Source organism: Dipodomys spectabilis, unplaced genomic scaffold (assembly GCF_019054845.1).
Source record: "Dipodomys spectabilis isolate Male_0828 unplaced genomic scaffold, ASM1905484v1 ptg000277l, whole genome shotgun sequence".
NCBI classification, from domain to species: Eukaryota; Metazoa; Chordata; class Mammalia; order Rodentia; family Heteromyidae; genus Dipodomys; species Dipodomys spectabilis.
Window position 1 is genome coordinate 90,145 of NW_024870954.1, and position 16,312 is coordinate 106,456.

At 39.2% G+C, this 16,312-nt stretch overlaps 1 protein-coding gene across 1 annotated transcript; it reads left to right on the forward strand.

Annotated features, from left to right (window-relative positions):
• The first annotated feature begins 4,448 nt into the window (after positions 1 to 4,448).
• On the forward strand, positions 4,449 to 14,918 carry LOC122126415 (arylacetamide deacetylase-like). Its single transcript, XM_042701019.1, has 5 exons — positions 4,449 to 4,609; positions 5,175 to 5,397; positions 6,698 to 6,767; positions 7,722 to 7,893; positions 13,109 to 14,918. Exons 1-5 carry the CDS (start codon positions 4,472 to 4,474, stop codon positions 13,703 to 13,705), a joined length of 1,200 nt encoding a protein of 399 aa, XP_042556953.1. The 5' UTR covers positions 4,449 to 4,471; the 3' UTR covers positions 13,706 to 14,918.
• Positions 14,919 to 16,312: the final 1,394 nt, after the last annotated feature.

A 16,312-nucleotide genomic window follows, 5' to 3' on the forward strand; every position in this document is an offset into this window, starting at 1 on the left:
ATAAATTTGGGTGCTCCATTGTTTGGCGAATAGATATTTAGAATTATAATATCCTCCTGAAGGAGAAATCCCTTAATTAGTATGTAGCAACCTTTTTTATCTCTTCTCATTAATTTAATTTGAAGTCTATTTTATGTGATATTAGGATTGCAACTCCCGCTTGTTTATGGGGGCCGTTTGTTTGGTAGATTTTGTTCCAGCCTTTCACATTGAAAATGTGTTTGTTTTCATGGGCAAGATGTAACTCCTGAAGGCAGCAGATAGAAGGATCTTGCTGTTTAATCCAACTAGACAGTCTATGTTGCTTAATTGGAGAGTTAAGTCTGTTAATGTTGATAGATAGGGCTGAGAGGTATTTGGGAGTTCCTGCCATGTTATCCACCTTCTTGGGGGCTGCGGCAACTGGATTCTTCCCATGGTTCTTGGATTCTCAGTTTGGGTGCAGTTTCTTGGCCTTATTGTGGTCTTGTTGGTTTTCTATGTGTAGGACATCTTTAAGAATCTTTTGTAGGGCTGGTTTGGTGGAGATATATTGTTTCTATTTTTCTTTGCTATGGAAGGTTTTTATTTGACCTTCAGTTATGAAGGAGAGTTTAGCTGGGTACAGTATTCTTGGTTGATAGTTGTTTTTCCTTAGGGCATGGCATACATCATTCCAGGCTCTTCTTGCTTTGATTGCTGAGAAATCTGAGGTGATTCTAATTGATTTCCCTTTATAGGTGATTGATCTTTTCTCTTTGACAGCTTTAAGGATCTTTTCCTTGGTCTGAATTGATCCTGTACGGATGATAATGTGACAGTGGGATGTCCTGTTCTGGTCTGGTCTATTTGGAGTTTTAAAAGCTTCTTGTATCTGAATAGGCCTATCTTTTTGCATGTTTGGGAAGTTCTCTGCTAGGATCCTGTTAAACAAATTTCCTAGACCATTAACTTCTGTCTCTAGGTGCTCCTCCACACCCATTATCCTCAGATTAGGCCTTCTGATGGTGTCTTCCAAGTGTTGAATAGATCTATCATATTTCTTGGATTTGTCTTGGATGGTTGTATGTTCTTTCTCTATAATATCTAGGTTGTCTTTAATCCCCGAGATTTGATCTTCTGCATGGTCTAACCTGCTATCAAGACTTTCTACTTTGTTTTTTATTTCTTTTCCTGCTAGTTGGTCAGCTTTGATGGCTTCAAATTCTTTGTTGGAGCTTGTTTTAGATCTTGTATGAACTTCTTTACTTCCTTAAATTTGGTGTTCAGTGTTTATTCTCAAATCACTTAGTTGATTCGTTATGGTTTCCTTGGACTCCTATTCTTTCTGTTGGGTTCCATTCAGCATTCCCTTTGTGGACTCCTTGAGTTCTTTCAGCTCTCTGTTTATGGATTCCATGAATGCCTTTAGTGATCTTTGTCTATTCTCATCCTGCTCTCTCAATTCCTGATTACTCTTTTATTAGCTTTCTCACGTTCACGCGATTCCTGTAGCTCTCTTTGAGTGTTTGCAGCCTGCTCAAGCCATTCCTGACTTTGTCTGTTCTCGGCCAGCTCCCACAATTCCTGTGTATCTCTTTGATTGATCTCAGCCTGCTCACGCCATTCCTGACTTTCTCTTTGAGTGTTCTCAAGCTGCTCAAGCAATTCCTGTATCAATCTTTGAGTAGCTTCCTCACGCTCATGATATTCCTGTATTGACCTTTGGTTTGCTTCCTCTCTCTCCCTATCACGCTCATACAGAGTCCTTTGCAGGTTTTCAATCTTTTCATTTACCATGTTTACCAGTAGTGTTTGTAGAGCTTTTGGGGAATTCTCCTCTGGATTATTCATTATCTGTTCTGTGCCCTGATTATCATGAGTGGGAGTTGAGATACCCAGACTTGCCATTTTTATTGTGTTTTTCCAGTTTGCTCTGCCCATTTGGGATGAAAGTAACACCAGTTTTGTGCTAGAACACTATCTGAAGGTAAGCATCAACCAAAGTCTGTAGTTGCACAGTCAAAAGTCTGCAGATACACTCTAGTTCAACAGATATATCTATTCAACATCAAACAACTATGTATTAATGTGCTACAAACTGCAAAGAAGAATTTGGCAAACTAGAAATTATTAGGTTTAGGGAGAGATGTGGGTAAAAATAGGAATAGAGGGATGTGGAAAGGCAGAGGTTGAGTTAACTTAGCTAAGTCCTAGTCTCAAAGGGGGAAATAGGTTGGAGAGAATGATAGTAGAGAGAGAGAAAAAAAAGAAGAGAAAGAGAAAAAAGAGACCAGAAAAAAATAGAAAAACAAATATTAAAAATTTAAAAATGAAACACTTAAAAACTTAAATTATGCAAATTTAAAAATGTAATATTCAGAGAAGAATGCAGATAGGATAAGATATGGGTAGGGATAGAAAGGAGACGTGAAAAACTTAAAAATAAAAATGCTTAAAATATTATATGGGTATAAAGAAGTATTACTGCTATTAAGGAATTTAAGTCTAAAAGGTTTTGAATTGAGTAATAAATTTCTGGATTAAGTGTGTACACAATGGGGGATAAGGTCTAATAATCGACTACAGGTATAGCTGAGGATGAGCAGAACAGCAGTTAAGTCATCCAAAGAAGAACAAAAGAGAAGAAAAGGTGAAAAGAATGAGAAGGAAAGAAAAAAAGAGGATCAAAAGATCAGTAGAGCTAAACAAAAAAGAATTTAAAAAAGAAAAGAAAGAAAGAGAAAAAAAAGCACACACACTTATACCCTTAAAATAAAAATTATAAGAGGAAGAAAACAAAAAACGTTAATAGAAAACAAAATTTTTTTTAAAGTTAAAAATTAAAAAAAAAGTTTTAGAAAAAAATTTTTTTACAAAAGGTACAAAAAGATTTTTTTGGGGGGAGGGGATGGGAAGATCTCCCTTGTGTCTGTAACCAGTCTCTTGGTGGAGTCTCTGGTCTGCTTGTGGTGTTTGATTTTCCTGTGGCTTGGGTGGTTTCTTAAGTCAGTTTGTTTGAGCAGGCAGAAAAATGCTCTGCTTTACCCAGGATTTTGTGATCCTCCTCTCAGGTTAGTTCAATGGGAGGGAGATCTGCTTTGAGTATCAAAAAAGAGGAAGATGGCTGTTTCCTCTAGTTTGGAGATGCTGTGATGAGGCTAGGTTCTGGGTAGAGTTGAAGCCTTTCAGCAAACAGTAGCTTTTCCCCGAGGGGCTAGCTTGTGAGACACTCACAGAGCCCCACCTGGATCCATTCTCAGGGTTTATGTTTACTGAGTTTCAATTGATTGTCTAGGCTTAGGGAGGGGCAGCCTCTGGCTCTGTTTACCCAGTGAAGAAAGCCACTCCTGAGGCTGGCTGCCCAGGCTGGGTGACTTTTCCCTGGGGGGAGCTGAGCCTGGCATGTCAGGTTAGGTTCCTGTGACCTGCTAAATGGTTCTTGTTTCCTTCCAAGGCCTGAGTTGGAGCTAGATGCTCAGCCAGGCCTTTGTCAGTATCAAAGATGGAGATCTCCAGTGGTGATGGGGGAGGTGTGGCCTTCCCTCCTCTGCTCCCTGAGAAGGAGTGAGGATGTCAGGGTTCTACTCATGCCAAAGTCTTTGTTCCTGGGTTGTCTCTGGTGTGCGAACTGCAGGATGAAGATGTCTGCTCCTTGTCAGTTCTTGCTGGTGTTGAGTAGAATCCGCTCACCCACCTCGTCTGGCGCCTTTGTCCCGGACTCTCTGTGTTGCAAGTATGGCGGCTATGGCCACCACTGCTGCCGGAGCCACAGCTGCTGGCAAGTGCTCAGATCTGTTTCCTTGCCTGGATTTTCCCTCTCTGGCCTAACTCTCTGTCCTGTGATGGCACACTTGGTGTGATTCTCTGGCTTAGGACTGTTCACTAGAACACTAAAACTGCTTTCTATGTGAGAGCTTGTTTAGCCTCCAGCTTCTCCTCCCTAACTTTTCTCTTGTTTAATGCCAGTAGTGGGGCTAGAACTCTGGGCCTTGTGTTCTTGCCTACAACTGGTGCTCTGCTACCTGAAACACAGTTCCATTTTCATCTTATTGAAAATACTGTGTAGTCCTCTCCAATTCTAAACTTTATTCGATGTACATACTTGGCTTCCTGTGTTTTCCAATGGCTACATAGATAATTCTGATTTAGTAACTATGAAACAGAAGTTTCTTAACAAACACTGTAGTTTCTATCAATGCTGTGAGCTATTAGATTTAATAGGATTTGCAGAAGATAAACACCATTGCTTCATAAAGTGAGTGTAATTATTTCTGGGCTGCCCATGTGATGACAAATTGCACAATGCCATTTGTTCTGAGTGGGTTGAGTAACACTTTAACATGAGGCCTCTTGGGCAGGCAATCTATGAAACACAAATGGAGCGGTGGACTTTGTGTTCAGAAACTCAGGGTGAGGTTCACTTTAAGGACTGAGGTTAAAATTTAGCAAGTGGATGACTGAAAACAATTGTATGTATTACAGTACCAAGTACAAGGAGCAGGGGGGAAGCATGAAGAAAAAGGCAACTTTTCTGCTCATTGCTGGGGTCCTTGGGGCCTGGTTCATCTATATACCACTGCCAGCTAATTTTGAGGAGTCCTGGAAACTAACATGGATTATGGCACCAATTAGAGCAACGACAGGCCTGGTAAGTCCAAAAGTTTGTCTTCTTTGTGAATATTAGGTAGCTTAAGTAGAAGAGAGGGGCTACCCAGTTTGCTCAAGTTCTGAGCTGGACTCCCAGTGAGAGGAGAGATGGATGGAGGGGGGAGGCAAGAAAGGAGGAAGGCAGTTTTCAATGTAATATTCTTTCTGGTTGATGAATAGAATTCTATTGTGTATATAGACCACATTTTCTTGATCCATTCATCCATTGGGAGGCATGTGGATGTTCCCATACTACAGCTAAACAACACTGAGATTTTTTTTTCTGTCAGACGTGGGTCTTGAACTCTGGGTCTGGGCACTGTCCCTCAGCTCTTCAGCTCCAGGCAAGTGCTCTATCACTTGAGCCACAGTGCCACTTCCAGTTTTCTGGTGGTTTATTGGAGATAAGAGTCTCATGGAATTTCTTGCCTGGGCTGGCTTTGAACTGCGATCCTCAGATCTCAGCCTCCTGAGTAGCTGGGAAGACAGGTGTGAGCCACCGGTGCCTAGCAACACTAAGATTTGATGTTTGAAATCCAGTCGTTTTCCCCCTTCTCTCCCATTAGGCCCTGTTTGCTGACTATCTAGGAATCATCCATTTTGTGAACAGTCTGATGTTTTTCATCGGCTTTCTAGAAGTCCCACCCACATCTGATGAAAATGTCATTGTGACGGAGACCTTTTTCAACAGTGTTCCTGTCCGTGTCTATGTACCAAAACGGAAATCAGAGATACTGAAAAAAGGCTTACTTTATGTTCACGGAGGTGGTTGGTGTTTACTGGGAGCTGGTATGTGCCCTTGTTGAAAGTTCATCTTATCTATGTATTTATCTTAGCAATACTGAGCGTGGTACTTGGGACCTTGTTCTTGCTGAGCAGGTGCTTTGCCACCTGAGACACTCATCTAGCTTTCTGTGCTTGAGGCCACTTTTCAGATAGGTTGGGCTGCATCCTGACCCCTCCTCTTTATGCCTCCTGCAAGCTAGGGTTTCAGGCAGGAGCTTTCTATTTGATCATTAAGAAAAATTAAAGGCTGACCCATTCTAACAACGAGATGCACAAGACACTATGTTGAAAACGAACTTTACAACTTTGGGTGGGGGGAGTAGTTGGGGAGGTGGGGAAGGGAGGGATGGTAGGGGAAAAACAAAGGAGGAGGCATCAATGCTCAATAGGAAATGTACTCATTACCTTACTCATGTAACTGTACAGTATTTTACAATAAAAATGTATATTAAAAAAGAAAAATCATAAAATGTGTAGCAAAATGAAGATATACACATCATCTTATATGAGGCTTAAATAAAAGTTTCAGACCTGGTATGTATTTTATACTTTAAGAATACCCACCATGTGACAGTGAAGATGTCACAATACCTTCCTCTTTGTATGGCCACCAAGAAGTCACCTCTGGACAGCCCTCAGCGCGCCAGGGTCTCTCTGACCGCTTGAGGCTGATCAGGCTCATCTTCTCTCCAGGAATCTTACCTGTAGAGCCAGCACTGGCCAAGCTCAGGTGCATGTGTCCCATCCATTCCGACCGGTACATGCCAGGAGAGCAACTTGAAAACAAATAATAGCCCAATTTCTTCTTCTCTGCGTGTCAGCATTAATCAATTCAAGATGGGTCTTAGACCTACTTATTTTCTCTTCTGCAGTTTCTGTGACATCCAATACTGTTTTCAATTGCTACTTTCTGCGCTGCTTTCATTCAAGCAATTGTAATTTTTACAAGTTTTGTTTTGCAGTATATGCCTGCCCCATCTCAATTGTCTCTCAATTGAATTTGATTTTAGGGAGTTATGTATTTGTGCTTCCAAAACATAACATTTGCTAAGTTCAAAAAGCAGATTGATCTTGGGAAAAATGAAACTGGTCTAAATTTTGCAGTGTGGAAATGTAGGGGAAAATAAAGAAAATGGATATATAATTGGTCCCTGAGCAGAATTCAAGTTCCCCAGTAATGCTAAAATACTGCAGAAATTTAACGAATTTTTTCAGAATATCTTACTAAGGAACAACATGTACTTTCTGCAGGGGAAATCATGTATAGATTCATGTGCACGTCTCTCATCTGGTTTTCTTTCAGCATTTTATAATTATGACTATCTATCAAGAAGTACTGCTCATAGTCTGGATGCTGTTGTCGTGTCTGTCAAGTAAGACCACTCCTGGCCTGTCTGCCTCACAGACTAATGTGCCTGTTTCTGTCATTTCAGGTGTTATATTAGTGTGCTTTAAATGAATTCAGGGCAGTCAATATAGAGAATGTGAACTTGAGCTTGACCAGAATACTCAGCCACAGAGAAAATAATTGCTCAGCTCAAGGAAAAATTAAAACCACAAGCTTAGAAATTGTATGACTTAAACTAAAAGATTGTATCATACAAATGAAACATCTCTGTTTCCCAGCCTAGTTTCATTGAGCAAACTTCAGAGTTAGAGAATTACATGCAAACTTGGCTTGAAAATTAAACATGTTGGTCTTGTGTACACTGCAAACAATCTCCTTTGCTAAGTTTCATCATCTGTAAACTGGGAATAATATATTTTTCTGCAGAATTTCAAATAAAAAAGAACATTTAAAACAATTAGTATACATTGTATCAGCATAGTCTTTGAGCAAATGCAATTAGTCATCAAATTAAAATGGAAACAGGTAAAGCTTTACTCAAAAGTATTCTAGATAGGTAATTAATAAGATTAAAACAATCAAATGGTAATGGATTTAAAAAAGAAAGGATCCTAAATAAAGCAAAGTAGTGGCCTCACAGGCACTTTGTGATTGGGTTAAATTCAGAAAGAACAATTGGTAACATTTATGCCTTTTATTGCTTACCAATTAGGTACAATTATTACAAGTATAATTATGGGAGACGTTTAGTTAGGGGAGATATTATCAGTTGTTTTCTTTTTAATCATAAGGCTAAATCAATAAAACCAGTGAAAATTTTCAGAAGCATTATCATGAGCATGGAGCCTATCTTAGAGTTCATAATTAGACAAAGCACTAAGTTTATGAAAGATAAGTTGTATTCTCAGTTTTATAGTTAGAGCACGTACACACATATTTCATTGATACAATCAGCTGATAATTGTTATTCTGCACACAGCTACAGACTAGTACCAAAATACCACTTTCCAAGTCAGTTTGAAGATGTGTATAATGCATTAAAGTGGTTTGTACGCCAAGACGTTCTTGAAGAATATGGCATAGACTCTGAAAGAATCGGTATTGCTGGAGATAGTGCCGGAGGAAACTTAGCTGCAGCGGTGACCCAACAGGTATGAAGCCCAGATTTGCTTTCTTTTTAAACTATCTTACATGTGAATATATTTATTTGATATTCTAAAAGTGAATTCAAACATGTGACCTTATTGGTCTATTAGATATTCATAGAGATTAACATTGAAGAATATTTATTTACCTAGTGTTCGTATTCTTGTCTCATGATAGTTTTACCCTTTTTTGACTATATGACAAGTAATCTTCTCTAGACTGTTGGTCAGCTAAGTACCTTATACCTTGTTATATTAGAGGTATATTTGTGAAATTTAAGTGATGTCAGTCACCATAACAAAAGGACTAGATGATTACAGTATTGATCAGTAACATATGCCAAGACTTGCACAATCTTTTGCTGTCAGAATAATACAGCATATTAGCATAAAAACCTGAAACTTACTAACAGCATGGGTGCCAATCATACTAAAAGAAACTAAGACATTAGCAATATGAATACTAAGCAAAACTATGTACCATGACTAAGTTTGTAATAGTGAAAGGAAACTGCAGTTCATAAAAGGCAGTTGATTTTTACTACATTAAGAAAGGAAAGAAACACAACTATATACCATCTCACTAAATGTTTCCTAGAAATATTGAAGAAATTTTGGTGGGGGGGGAGGAGAATTGGGTGGGGGAGTAGGGAGAGGTTGGGAAGGGATGGGAAGGGGAAACAAAGGAGGAGGCTACAATGCTTGATAAGAAATGTACTCATTATCTTGCCCATGTAATTGTATCCCCTCTGTACAGTATTTTCACAATTAAAAAAAAGAAATACTGAAGAAAATTCACAGAATATTCTAGAAGTGGTAGCTTCTAGGAGGGAGAAAAGCTGCACAGCTAAATCAAGGCCCATGGGGAATACCTAGAACTTCAAATAGTATTATGCTATTTTGCATGAAGTCATACATTTATTGTAAATTTAATTTGTGATTAATTTAATAATCATTAACTTATATGATAAACTTAGTTACTATGATTAAATTTAATTTGTATAATGAATTTAATGAATTTTAACTACTTGTAAAGTTGAATTTCTTGATCAACTTTAAAGAGTTTTGTATTTCCTCTTAACACAATATAAAATTAACCTACTACTAGTTCCATATTTAAGTATTATTACACTTCAACCAATGCAAACAACATTCTTCACAGCTGATATTGAGTTAAATGGAATGTACCACTCTTACCTGAGATACAACACTGAGCTAATTAAATTCAGATATAATTTTTGTGTCTGTGTGCCAGTCCTGAGGCCTAACCTCAGGGCCCAGGCACTGTCCTTGAGCTTTTTTGCTCAAGGATAGTGCTCTCCCATTTGAGCCACAACTCCACTTACAGTTTTTTGGAAGTTAATTGGAGATAAGAGTCTCAGGACTTTCCCACCTGGGATGATTCTCAGATCTCGGCCTCCTGAGTATCTTGGATTACAGGCATGAGCTGTCACACCAAGCTCAGATATTACTTTTTTATAAAACGATCCACTAACAAAGTTACGTTGTATTTTATTGCCGAGATCTAATTATTAGCTGTGTTTAAAATGCAAAAATATGAACATTTTTTCAGGGTGCTTTGACTCTGAGGTCTTTGATCAATTTGGAGTTGCTTCTGGTGCAGGGTGATATATAAGGATCTAGACTTAGTTTTCTTTCTTTTGGGGGGTGGGGGAGGGGTCTGGTCGTGGGCCTGAACTCTGGGCCTGGGTGCTGTCCCTCAGCTCTTCAGCTCAAGGCAAGCACTCTACCACTTGAGCCACAGCACCACTTCTGGCTTTTTTTCTGCTTATGTGGTGCTGAGAAATCGAACCCAGGGCATGCAAGGCAAGCACTCTACCACTGAACCCCATTCCCAGTTTTCTATAGGTGATTAACCAAATTTGCCAGCACCGTTTAATGAAGAGGCTGTCTTTCTTCCATTCTATTTCTTTAGCTCCCTTATCAGAGATTAGATGGCTATAGGTCTGTGGATTCATTTCTGGGTCTTCAGTTCTATTCCACTGGTCTTCAGGTCTGTTCTTGTGCCGGTACCAAGCTGTTTTGATTACTATGGCTTTGTAGTAGAGTTTGAAGTTTGGTATTGATACTCCTCCAGCACTATTCTTCCTGCTAAGGATTGTTTTTGCTATTCAGGGCCTTTTATTGTTACATATGAATTTTTGGGTTATTTCTTCTATTTCCTTGAAGAATGAGGTTGGATGTTGATAAGTATTGCACTGAATTTGTAGATAGCCTTTGGCAGTATTGCCATTTTCATGATGTTAATCCTCCGAATCTAGAGACCTGTGAGGTTTTTCCACTTCTTTAGCCCTTCTTTAATTTCCTTTTTCAGGTTTTTAAAGTTTTCATCATAGAGGTCCTAAGCTATGTACATATGACCACATAAGCCGATGCTCAGTGAAATGAACCCCAAGATAGGGACAAAAGAGATTTTATCTTTCTTGCTGTTGCTTTTAATGTACTTATAATGTACTACATGATTTTTTTGTTTCTTATGTATGTTCTTCCCCCATGGTATAACCCCTGTTGTCACTGTAGTTGATTCTAGTATCCTGCATCTTGTATATACATTTTTCTAATTTGGGGAGGAGACGGGAATAACAAAATGCTAATAAGAATACAGGATGACCTATTGTAACAATGAAATGTACAAGACCCTGTGTTGAAAATGAACTTTACAACTTGGGGGGGGGAGGGAGGAGTTGAGGAGATGGGGAAGAAAGGGATGGTAGGGGAAAACAAAGGAGGAGGTAACAATGCTCAATAGGAAATGGACTCATTACTTCGCTCATGTAACTGTAACCCCTCTGTACAGTATCTTTACAATAAAATATGTATTTATTTATTTATTTTTATTTATTTATTTATTTTAAAAAAGCCGGGCCCTGGTGGCTCATGTCTATAATCCTACCTACTCAGGAGGCTGAGATCTGATGATCACAGTTCAAAGCCAGATCAGGCAGGAAAAGTCTGTGAGACTCTTATCTCCAATAAACCACCAGAAAACTGGAAGTGGTGCTGTCGCGCAAGTGGTAGAGCACTCATCTTAAGCTGAAGAGCTGAGGGACAGTGCCCAGGCACAGAGTTCAAGCCCCATGACCAATAACAACAAAAAATATAAATATTGCTGCCACTTGCTTTGGTGATATGTGAGTACTTCCTTTCAGTTTTTGGTAAATGTCATATATATGCCAAGAGAAATAATGTGAGAGGGCTGTGCCTTCTTCAGTACTATACAAGGTTAGCACAAGTTTTCATTGACTTGGAATTTGCCCATTACAGTTCTCTAGGAAGCACCAGGATCCTGGGGCTTGTGTTCTGTGCCACTGTATCTCAAGCTTCCCTGGGCATGAGGTCACTGGAAACACTTCTGGGAATCTGATGCCTGGTTCCTAGAACTGGAGACCACATACCTGTTCAGTGTCAGAACACAATTATGACCCCTATTTATGTGATTCTTCCCTTAATGTGAACACCTGCTGGTGTACAATCCATGTACACATATCTGTTGCTTGTAAAAGGCAAGCATACGCAAATAAAACAGGTTCTTCTGTGGCCATTTTTTTTTGAGACAGAGCCATGCAGCCAGCATGATCTTGCCACAGATCTCTGAGTACTAACATTACTGCATGCACCAGTATGCCAAACCTCTGGTGGCCATTTCGGATTTGAAGGGTGCTTTTTCCCCTCTTGGCACTACTGGGATTCGATCTTAGGATTTTGCAATTGGTAGGCAAGAGTTCTACCACTTAAGCCCTGCATCTAGCCCTTTTTGCTTTCATCTGTTTTTCAGTCTTAGTTTTGCCTAAGCTAGTCTCAGACTATGGTCTTCCTGCCAATGCTTCTCAAATATGTGGATTTGCCAGATATTTGAGAATGCCTCTTGCTGACATTTTCCCAGCCTGACCTAAAACTCTTGTCATCATAATCACCACCTCCAAAGTAGCTGAGTAACAGGTGTGACCCACAGTGCCAGGCCAGCAGTGTTCACTTCAATCAGGTAGTTGATGCTGTTTTTTTAAAATATATATGTTTTTACTGTAAAAATACTGTACAGAGGGGTTATAGTTACATGAGCAAGGCAATGAGTACATTTCCTATTGAACACTGTTGCCCCCTCCTTTGTTTTTCCCCAGCCATCCTTTTCCTCCCCACTTTCCCAATTCCTTTCCCCTCCCAAAGTTTTAAAGTTCATTTTCAACACAGGGTCTTGTACATCTCATTGTTACAATGGGTCATCCTGTATCCTTATTAGCATTTTTTATTGCCTTCCCCTCCCCAAATTATCAAAATGTATATACTAGATTCAGGACACCAGAATCAAGTACAGTGACAACAGGGGTTACACCATGGGGAAAGAACATACAAAGAAACAAAAAAATCACATAGTATATTATAAGTACATTACAAGCAACAGCAAGAAAGATAAAATGTCTTGTGTCCCTATCTTGGGGTTCATTTCACTTAGCATCAGCTTATATGGTCATATGTATATAGCTTTTGACCTTTTCTGCTTGTCCTAGACATGTACTAGTCATTGCAAACAATGGAAACCATGGGACCTATGTTTCTTTGGGCCTGGCTTACTTCACTTAGTATAATTTTTCCAAGTCTTTCCATTTCTTAACAAATGAGGGTGGTATCATTCTTTCTGATGGAGACATAGAATTCAATTGTATATATATATATATACCACAATGTCTTGATCCATATTCATCTATTCATGGGCATCTGGGTTGATTCCATATCTTAGCTATGGTAAATAATGCTGTGATAAGCATAGTTGTGCTGGTAGCTTTAGTATGATCTTGTTTGTGATCATTTGGGTAAATGCCCAAAATGCTGGGTCATAGGGGAGCTCTATGTGGAATCTTTTGAGAACCTCCATACTGCTTTCCAGAGTGGTTGAACAAGTTTACACTCCCACCAACAGTGCAGTAGTGTTCCCTTCTGGTCACATACCCTCCAGCATCTAATTGGTGTCGTCTTTCCCACCTACCAAGAAAGTAACACAGGTTATTATACTAACACTGAAAATATCTAACAGTAGCCACCTGCTATGTGGGAAAGTTGAGAGAGCCCTACGAGATATGCTTGTGCTGTCTATTGTCTTCTTTGGATTCTGAGTATATCTAAAACCAGTATATCATTTTTAGATAAAATACATGTTTTAGGTTAAAATATTAATTCAATAAATTTATTTTAAATTGATTTCCAGTTCATAGATGACCCAGATGTCAAGATCAAACTCAAGATCCAGGCCTTAATTTACCCAGTCCTTCAGACTCTGGACATGAATTTACCATCATACCAGGACAATGCTGACCTTCCCTTCCTGACCAGATCACTAATGATCAGATTCTGGAGCGATTACTTTACCACAGATAGGTCACTTGAAAAGGCCATGCTCTTCAACCAACACATACCCATGGAATTAAGCCATCTTTTCCAATTTGTGAATTGGAGTTCTTTGCTCCCTGAGAGGTTTGTGAAAGGCCACATTTATCGCCATCCTATCCCTGGCAGTTCAGAGCTGGTTAAGAAATACCCAGGGCTCCTGGATGTGAGAGCAGCCCCACTGCTGGCCGATGAGAGCAAGTTGCATGGTCTGCCTTTGACCTACATCATCACTTGTCAGCATGACATCTTAAGAGACGATGGACTCCTATATGTCGCCCGTCTTCAGAATGCTGGAGTGAACGTGACCCATGACCACATAGAGGATGGATTCCATGGACTCTTAGCCTATATGTGGCTTGAAATTAAAGACAGGACAGAAAATCAGTACCTGAGTTGGCTAAGACAAAACCTATAGTAAAAACATAAGCAATTATATATTGAAGATATGTAAAACCCAGAACCAGGACAAGCTAGTAAAAATCAAGAGCTAACAGTTCCTGTGATGTTTATCATCTGTCATGTCCCTAAGGCATTGGTGGCCTTATTTTTGTTGTAATTATTGTTTGTTGTTAGCAGATTCTCCTGTTTTAGTCCTTACTCTTTTATTCACTTCTGTAAAAATTTCTGACTTACTTTTTTTTTATCACAATTACTCACTTCTATCTCTAATTTGCAGCTTTTGTTTATGATTGCCAAATAGTTGATCATTGTCAAACATATCTGATTGGTAAAATGCCAGAATTTTAATGTGCCTGAGTTTAGAGCCTTTGAACACTGCCCTGTACGTACTGAATTGTATTATGAGCCAAATTTCCTGTTTGTTTTGGATTTTGTACATTGTACACTTAATGTGTTCTCCTGGGATATTTCCACACATGTCTATAACATGCTTTGATATCAATCTTTCCTCATGACTGCTTCTTGTCCTTTTCCTAACACCCTTCTACACAATGTCCTCCAATAATGTTCATGAATTTCTGTTACTTTGACTCATGTATCTATATTCCATTTATGACATAATTTATGTAGTATTTGTTTGAGTATGGCTTATTTCACTATGATGATTTGTATTTCCAACAATTTTCCTGAAAAATCAAGTTTTCATTCTGCTTTATAACTGAATAATACTCCTCTGTGTGTGTGTGTGCGCGCACACACACACACACACATGCGTAAAGCATTTTCTTTATGGGAACCAAGGATGATTCCATAATTTGGCTATTGAGAAATGTACAACACTGAACATATATTTGTTTGCAATTTTATTGAATGCTGTCTAAACATTCCTTTGGGTATATACCCAACAATGTTCCTCTTTTTGAGGAACATTCATACTGATTTCTGTCAGTTGTACTAACTAACATTCTCACCAAAAGTGCATAAGAAATTTCTGCTTTATTGAATTGGAAGTGAAAGATTCTTTCATAATTTGTCTCTATTCATCTATTTCTCTTATTAAATTTATTCTTTCCTCACCTCTCATGTTTGTAGTCACTATTTCTCTGTATGGACGATTTCTTCAAATATCTTCTGCAATGCTGACTTAGTGTTCACAACTTGCTTTATCTTGTGTTATTCTTTGGAGATATTTATTTTTCATTCAATTTTAAAGGATAACAAGAAATATAGTATCCTGGTTTGCATTTTTTTTTGGGGGGGGGGTCCGGTCGTAGGGCCTGAACTCTGGGCCTGGGCGCTGTCCCTCAGCTCTTCAGGTCAAGGCTAGCGCTCTACCACTTGAGCCACAGTGCCACTTCTGGCTTTTTTCTTTTTGCTTATGTGGTGCTGAGAAATCAAACCCAGGGCCTCATGCATGCAAAGCAAGTGCTCTACCACTAAGCCACCTTCCCAACCCCTGGTTTGCAATTGTTAAGTCTGAACTTTTGAAACTCGGTATCTCATGGTTTTCTGGAGTTTATAGGATCTCTCTGATGTAATTCTGATGGCATTGCCTTTGTAAGTGAACTGACATTTTTCTCTTGCAGTTTTCAATATACTTCATTGGGTCTCTGGACTTGACATTTTAAGAGACGGGTATTTTTATTTTATTTTATTTTTTTATCAGTCATGGGGCCTGAACTCTGGGCCTGGGCGCTGTCCCTCAGCTCTTCAGCTCAAGGCTAGCAATTTACCACTTCAGCCACAGCACCACTTTAGGCTTTTTCTGCTTATGTGGTGCTGAGGAATCGAACCCAGGGCCTCATGCATACAAGGCAAGCACTCTACCACTGAGCCACCTTCCCAGCTCGTGATGGGTAAATTTTAAGTGATCTGGTATTCTAGAGCCTCCTTGCAGAGTGCTTCCTCGAGAAATTACTCACATGCCTGTGTTCTGTGCTCTGAATAGGAAGAAGGTTGCACAAAACTCTATAATACACAGCTGCATAGTCCCATGATCTCATTATTCCTTCCATTTAAATATCGACCACCATCTACCAGAAGAACTTTAAACCCGGCGACTCCAGTGCCCCTTAACATCTTTTCAGCACAGCCTACTCAGTGGGGTCCTCATTTGTTGATCTTCACACTTCTAAGCTTGATTCCAATATTCAATGTAATAAGAAAGAAAACAAGCCAGGCAACTACTAACAGTCAGGAGATATATCCTTTAAAAAGATAACTAAATTATTCAGTCTGAAAAACAGAATCCTATAAAATTACCTTCTTCAAATCAAAGGTTTTAGATACACATTTAAATTTATGTATGCATTTTCAGACCTACCAAATGTGTCAAAGACTTGTTACTTGTGTAAATCCACATCATCTCCATGTCTCCTCAAAGTAATCAGTGGTAGGTGTATAAACATCATGTGCTACAAGGGTTCCGGAGGTCAGAGGGCACAGCATCTTCCTTCCCATGCTCTAGTTTCTAGCTGCTTTATTTTCAAGCAGAGTAAACCCAGGTATGCCTGAACAGTGGACATAACAAACAGTGCTTATCTGAAGCTTTTCTCAAACTTTGTGTACATCCTTGCTCAGTTAAAGATTAGCCTAATAAAGGCTTATTTCCATTGGCTACACA